The following is a 7300-nucleotide window of genomic DNA, read 5'->3' as shown; positions in this document are numbered from 1 at the left end:
ATGGAATGGGTGGGAGTGGTTTCTATGCCTTGTCTTTTGGCTACCTCCCGGGTAAGGGGGAAAAAGCCTTTGGTATATGTATTACTGAACATAGGTACTTCTTTTATTTCAAATTAGAAATGTGAATTAGTAGGATAAAATGAATACACATTATGATTTCTCATGGTAAATATACAGTACCATTGCACTGGCTATCATGTCTCGTACCCCTAGGATTAAGGTTTCGTACCCCTTGGGGGTAATACAGGTAGCCCAGGTTAAGAACCACTGCTCTAGGAGAAGCTGATGAAATATTTCGTTTTGACTGCCACAAGTTTTTGGTGGAACTTTGTGCTCAAATGCGTGTTGTTGACCCCAAAGAAGCACTCTACGATGAGAGAAGCTTACATTCTATTATGAAATTAGCGGTAAAATTTCCTACACTGATTAAAGAAGACTTAGACGACCTTCAGGATGAATGGAAAGATTTGTTGCATTTCAAGGAATCACTTAAAAATATGAGTGACTGCAACTAATTTCTGGTATGAACTGCGGACGGTGAAAGATCTATAACCGCCAGAAATTCTGCCTCCTCTCTAACTTCATGTGCTGTCTACTGGTTCTACCCCAGTCGTCTGCATGCGTTGAGAGAGTATTTTCTCAACTTAACATTATCAAAACTAAACGAACAAACGGCCTTCATGTGTCAACTGTTGCAAACCGACTTCTAGCTAAGCAAGCAATTGCACGACAGGAAACAACTTGCAACCAGTGGGAGCCATCGACATCACTAATAAAAGATGTTATAAGTGGGCAGTGCCACCAGCACTACATCAGCAGAGAAGCTGCCAGTAAGCAGAGAGAAGTGGGATCTCTGCATCCCGATAATGCCGAGGCTCACAGTGACGAAGAGCCACTTCCTGCATTTCTCCAATAATTCTTCGTAAGTTCAATATTCAGGTAAGTATTATACCAGTATCAACGTTTCAAAGGATTACAAAGGCGGAGCATGCCGACAGGAGACCTTTTGGTCCATATCTAGGTCGGATGCGAAAAAATCATCATAATAATAAAATAATAAATAAAAATTATAATAATGTAAATAACAAATAAAATACATAAATAAATGCATAGGTATAGTTAAATAATAAACAAACAGATAAATAGTAGCATTAACTTACAATATTTGTAAACCTTGGGATATTTTGGTCTATATTGGGAATTTTCGGAGGCAAGTCTTGGGATATATGATATTTTAGAGTGGCAGTGGAAATCAAGGTCACAATTGCTTGAATCACATTAAGAATAGGGAGAACAACATGTTTCATGAAAAAATAGAGGGCGAGACAATTTTTTCAGCAATATTGAAATGTTTTCATCGTTTTTTGTGAGTAGTCTCGACTCCCTAAATAAAACAATTGTCATTTGCTGGAACAGGTTTGTAAGTTCTTAGCAATACTTGTAGTGAAGTTTTCATGTGTAAACAATCTAATGTATCTCACTTGTCATGAAATGAATAATCAGTTTTATCTAGCAGTAACAAATCACCATAATTAACATTTTTACTGGCACACTAGGGCCGATATAAAAAAAATATCTGTATTACATCGTACAGATAACTTGTTACAAAGCTTTTGTGGCATCCAGGAAGTGTAGTGTGGACGTATTTTATTTTGTGTAGAAGCACACTGCAAAAATATTGAATACTTCACATAAACTACCCTGGACTATTGCGTGTCCAAAGACCATTGCAGAAATAACATGTACACATGCACCAATAAGAAAACTCTTTCAGAGAGATATTTCGGTTCAAAATGAGAGCTTATCCATAATCTCGACTGTTGTCAGAGATAGTTAAGGAGTCTAGACTATACTCAAAAGACGATGAAAAACTTGTCTGAGAATTTGTGAAGTTTCATCTCACTCATCCTTTTTTCATGAAACATGGTTTTCTTTCTGTTCTTAACCCATTAAACTCCGATGACAAGATGTCTTGTCATTTGGTCAAATAAAACAAAAAATCATAAAACACCAAAATGTTTGATCAAACACCAGAAAAATATGACGTCAGTCCTCGCTTCGCTCGCAGCGAAGCGAGGATTGACGTCATATTTTTCTGGTGTTTGATCAAACATTTTGGTGTTTTATGATTTTTTGTTTTATTTGACCAAATGACAAGACATCTTGTCATCGGAGTTGAATGGGTTAATGTGATTCAAGCAACTGTGACCTTGATTTCCACCGCTACACGCCAACGAAGCGCCATTTTTGTTGTGAACATCACCCACTATTTTTTTTAATGAAACGTATACTTTTCTCCCTATTCTAAACTAACTTAACCCAAAAATGCGTGCAGGGACAGACGTACATCTTGAACTTTATGACTGAACAACCATGACACCGCTTTGGCGTATGGGTGACAGGAAGTTTGCGATAATTATTTTTTCATCACCCCTTATATTAATTTGAGGGAAAAACGTTACCAAGGAAAGTTGATGGAGTTGACGTATTATAGATGCAAAATATATACAAATTGTTGTGCGTGCGAATGAGACAAAATGGCGTGTAGCGGAAGGTTGCAGGAATAATTTTTTTCACCACCCCTTACTATTCATTTCCGCAAGAAACACTACTAAGATAAGTTGTTGAATTTGTCGTAATATAGTTGCAAAATATATACAAAATGTTGTGCAAGCGGGCAAGACAAAATTTCACAAATACCGTAGGTGAGACAAAAATTCACAAATACCTTAGGTGAGAAAAATTAAAAAAATACCATCGTCTGTTTCGCTACAGAACGACAGTGAATATTGATATGGCTTGAGTTGGTATACACTAGTACTGGGCAAATACCGCTAACTTCAGTACCGGAATTACCGGTAAACAACAATGCAGTTACCGGTAAAAGACTCGTGAGGTAGTAATGACGTCACGAGTTCGAGTCGTCTTTATGACTTAAATCTTTAAACAAATTTCATCCTACTATGGTGTGTAGTCACAACTCAAGTTTTGTAATGTCGTCACTATAAAAATCCTGCCTGCATCACGAACGGGCGAAGGAAGCACACACCTACCCTACATGCCTACTGGTGCTATAGGCAAAATGTAAAGGGAAATATATATATATATACAAGCACCCGGACTTGGCTTCGCCAGGTGTGCTTGGCCTACGGCGTAACTCGCTTCGCTTCGCTTGGCAATATTTCGTAAAGATTCTCTTAGCAATATTTCTTAAAGATTCTCTTGGTAATATTTCGTAAAGATTCTCTTGTTAACATTTGGTAAAGATTCTCTTGGCAATATTTCGTAAATATTTTCTCATTAATATTTCGTAAAGATTCTTTTGTCAGAATTCCGTAAAGATTCTCTTTTTCTTGCTTCGCTTGGCAATATTTCGTAAAGATTCTCTTAGCAATATTTCGTAAAGATTCTCTTGGTAATATTTCGTAAAGATTCTCTTGTTAACATTTGGTAAAGATTCTCTTAGCAATATTTCGTAAATATTTTCTCATTAATATTTCGTAAAGATTCTTTTGTCAGAATTCCGTAAAGATTCTCTTTTTCTTGTTAGCACCACTTTCTTTTTCCATGGTAATATTAGTGTTTCCGGTGATGACTCATTTCCGGGTTGGGCCTTGCGTAGGAGGTTGGAAGGTTTAGAGAGAAATATTTTTTTATGTTAGTGGAGTGGAGATTCTCTTGGCAATATTTCGTAAAGATTCTCTTAGCAATATTTCGTAAAGATTCTCTTGGTAATATTTCGTAAAGATTCTCTTGTTAACATTTGGTAAAGATTCTCTTGGCAATATTTTCTCATTAATATTTCGTAAAGATTCTTTTGTCAGAATTCCGTAATTCCGTTTTTATGTATATAGATTCTCTTGCCAATATTTCGTAAATATTCTCTTAGCGTTATTTCGTAAAGATTCTCTTGGTAATATTTCATAAAGATTCTCTGAGTCTGAGTCAGATGTGTCCCCGGGAGTTAGTGTTTCCGGTGATGACTCATTTCCGGAGTAGGAAGTTCGAAGGTTTAGAGAGAAATATTTTATATATATATATATATATATATATATATATATATATATATATATATATATATATTCTGTTGAAAACGACAGCAAATTCATTAGAAATTAATTTCTTTCTTAAGCTTTCTAGCTTTCGGAAAGTAGATTTCTGGGGGAATGAGAGGGGAAGAAGCAAATTTCCAATTGACATTGGTAATTTATATTAACACAGAAGTCTATGTTATATACAAAATATATGAAAATAAACAAAACACATTATAATAAACCCAAGACGTTTCGCAGATCGTTCTGCATCTTCAGTTGGAGTGAAGGGAAGTGTGACCAAGACGAGTATAAATATGTATAAAGGAAAAACTTGGAGAGGTCACTTAATGACTCTCCTCTGTTTGGCTGGCGCTATTTGGTTGGTTCCTAAGCCTAGCCGATCGCCTGAGGCATGACATTTTATCCTCTGCGGGGATATTTTGGACCTTTATGGGTGTTCTCTGATCTGGTGGTTGTATTTTGGTGAGCAAATGTCTCCTGCGTGTAGGTTTCATGCTGGGGAGGAGGGAGAAATCATTTGTTTGTACATTAATAATAGGTTGTAAATCTTTTATGATTACAGCCTCCAAAATGGTCAAACGTTGGAGGTCCTTCTCCTCTGCGACGATTTCTGTGTTGTGTACCATGGTTTCCCTGTCTAGATGGCGTCTGTGGTGGGTCCAAAGGTGTTGTTTCGGTCCTCCTTGTTGTAGGTGAAGGGTGATTCTTCTGGACAGGGTGGTAGTTGTCCTTCCCACGTAGGTAGATAGGGGCGTACAGTCCTCCTCTGGGCAGGTGAATTTATATACTACGTGGGATTGACGTATACCATGAGGTTTTGGGGTGGTGTGATTTCTTAAGATCAGGGAAGATGTTTTCTTGTTCCTGTAGTAAATGGTGAGTGATATTTTGTCGCGTTCTTTCGTGGGGGTCACATTTCTTTTAATAATGTCTTTTAATATTTTCTCATCCTCTTTATATTTATTGGACATCTGGGACTTGTAGAATATGCGGTGTGTAGTTCCTTCATGTTCTGTGGTAGTGTGATGAGGTTCTTGGTACCAGGTGTCAATAACTCTTCTGAGTGTAGATTGTACTTCGTTGTTGGAGTAACCATTATTAATTAGAAGTTGGTGGACTCTGTCTATCTCCTTCTGGGTGTCTGACCAAGAAGAACAATGGCTAAGGGCTCTTCTAAAAAGGGTGCTGATAGTGGAGTCTCTGTACTTTTTGGGGCACTCACTTTCTCCGCTCATACATAGTCCGGGGTTGGTGTCCTTAACATACACGCTGGAAGAAAAGGAACTGTTAGTCTGTTTAAGGAGGACGTCCAGGAAGGGGAGGGAACCATTTTCACTATGTTCGACAGTGAAATCAATCCCCGACACCTCCATGAGTTTCCTCCTCAAGATTTCAAGGTCTTGGTGTGAATCAATTTGGATAAAAAATATCAATATATCTACAGTAAATATTGGGTTTGCTAATTTCACTGAAGACTATTTCCTCTACCGAGCCCATGAAAAAATTGGCAAAGAGAACCCCTAAAGGGGAACCCATAGCAACTCCATCCGTTTGTTGGTAAAGCTTCCCGCTTGGGCAGCGGAAAGGAGACATTTTAGTACAAGTCTCGAGTAGGGAGCGTAGATGTTTTTCAGGTATGTCTAGTCCGGGGGCAGGTCCACTTCTGTATATTTTGTCACAGATAAAGTTTATAGTTCTATCCACGGAAATGTTAGTGAATAACGAAGTGGCATCCAGCGATGCTATTATTCCTCGGCTGGGAGCATCTTTTACCAGGTCCAGGAATTCGTGAGACGATGACAAGCTGAATCTGTTTGGGATAAATGGTGTTAAGAGATTATTTAATTTTTTAGCTAACTTGTACGTAGGTGTAGGTATTTGACTAATTATGGGTCGGAGGGGGTTATTGGGTTTGTGGATTTTTACATTACCATAACAGTATCCTGGTTTGTATTCACCAGACAATTTGCACAGTTTGGTACCTAGAGGATAGATCCAAATTCCAACCCATCCAGAAAAATCCTATCCCTGAAATAGTCACTAGAGTCAATAAAATTATTGACGCTATCAACGCTCTCAAAGGAGGTACCAAACTGTGCAAATTGTCTGGTGAATACAAACCAGGATACTGTTATGGTAATGTAAAAATCCACAAACCCAATAACCCCCTCCGACCCATAATTAGTCAAATACCTACACCTACGTACAAGTTAGCTAAAAAATTAAATAATCTCTTAACACCATTTATCCCAAACAGATTCAGCTTGTCATCGTCTCACGAATTCCTGGACCTGGTAAAAGATGCTCCCAGCCGAGGAATAATAGCATCGCTGGATGCCACTTCGTTATTCACTAACATTTCCGTGGATAGAACTATAAACTTTATCTGTGACAAAATATACAGAAGTGGACCTGCCCCCGGACTAGACATACCTGAAAAACATCTACGCTCCCTACTCGAGACTTGTACTAAAATGTCTCCTTTCCGCTGCCCAAGCGGGAAGCTTTACCAACAAACGGATGGAGTTGCTATGGGTTCCCCTTTAGGGGTTCTCTTTGCCAATTTTTTCATGGGCTCGGTAGAGGAAATAGTCTTCAGTGAAATTAGCAAACCCAATATTTACTGTAGATATATTGATGATATTTTTTATCCAAATTGATTCACACCAAGACCTTGAAATCTTGAGGAGGAAACTCATGGAGGTGTCGGGGATTGATTTCACTGTCGAACATAGTGAAAATGGTTCCCTCCCCTTCCTGGACGTCCTCCTTAAACAGACTAACAGTTCCTTTTCTTCCAGCGTGTATGTTAAGGACACCAACCCCGGACTATGTATGAGCGGAGAAAGTGAGTGCCCCAAAAAGTACAGAGACTCCACTATCAGCACCCTTTTTAGAAGAGCCCTTAGCCATTGTTCTTCTTGGTCAGACACCCAGAAGGAGATAGACAGAGTCCACCAACTTCTAATTAATAATGGTTACTCCAACAACGAAGTACAATCTACACTCAGAAGAGTTATTGACACCTGGTACCAAGAACCTCATCACACTACCACAGAACATGAAGGAACTACACACCGCATATTCTACAAGTCCCAGATGTCCAATAAATATAAAGAGGATGAGAAAATATTAAAAGACATTATTAAAAGAAATGTGACCCCCACGAAAGAACGCGACAAAATATCACTCACCATTTACTACAGGAACAAGAAAACATCTTCCCTGATCTTAAGAAATCACAC

General features: G+C 38.3%; 1 protein-coding gene across 1 annotated transcript; it reads right to left on the bottom strand.

Moving 5' to 3' along the window:
- Window positions 1-4293: 4293 nt before the first annotated feature.
- LOC143025271 (uncharacterized) lies at window positions 4294-6020 on the bottom strand. The gene is made up of 2 exons (XM_076184738.1): window positions 5544-6020; window positions 4294-5324 (listed from the first exon to the last, which is right to left on the bottom strand). Exon 2 carries the CDS (start codon window positions 5288-5290, stop codon window positions 4379-4381), a length of 912 nt encoding a protein of 303 aa, XP_076040853.1. The 5' UTR covers window positions 5291-5324; window positions 5544-6020; the 3' UTR covers window positions 4294-4378.
- Window positions 6021-7300: the final 1280 nt, after the last annotated feature.

Source organism: Oratosquilla oratoria, chromosome 5 (assembly GCF_046742065.1).
Source record: "Oratosquilla oratoria isolate Oo_2021 chromosome 5, ASM4674206v1, whole genome shotgun sequence".
NCBI lineage: Eukaryota > Metazoa > Arthropoda > Malacostraca > Stomatopoda > Squillidae > Oratosquilla > Oratosquilla oratoria.
The sequence above is the reverse complement of the archived record's forward strand: the minus strand, read 5'-3'. Positions and strand labels throughout refer to the sequence as shown.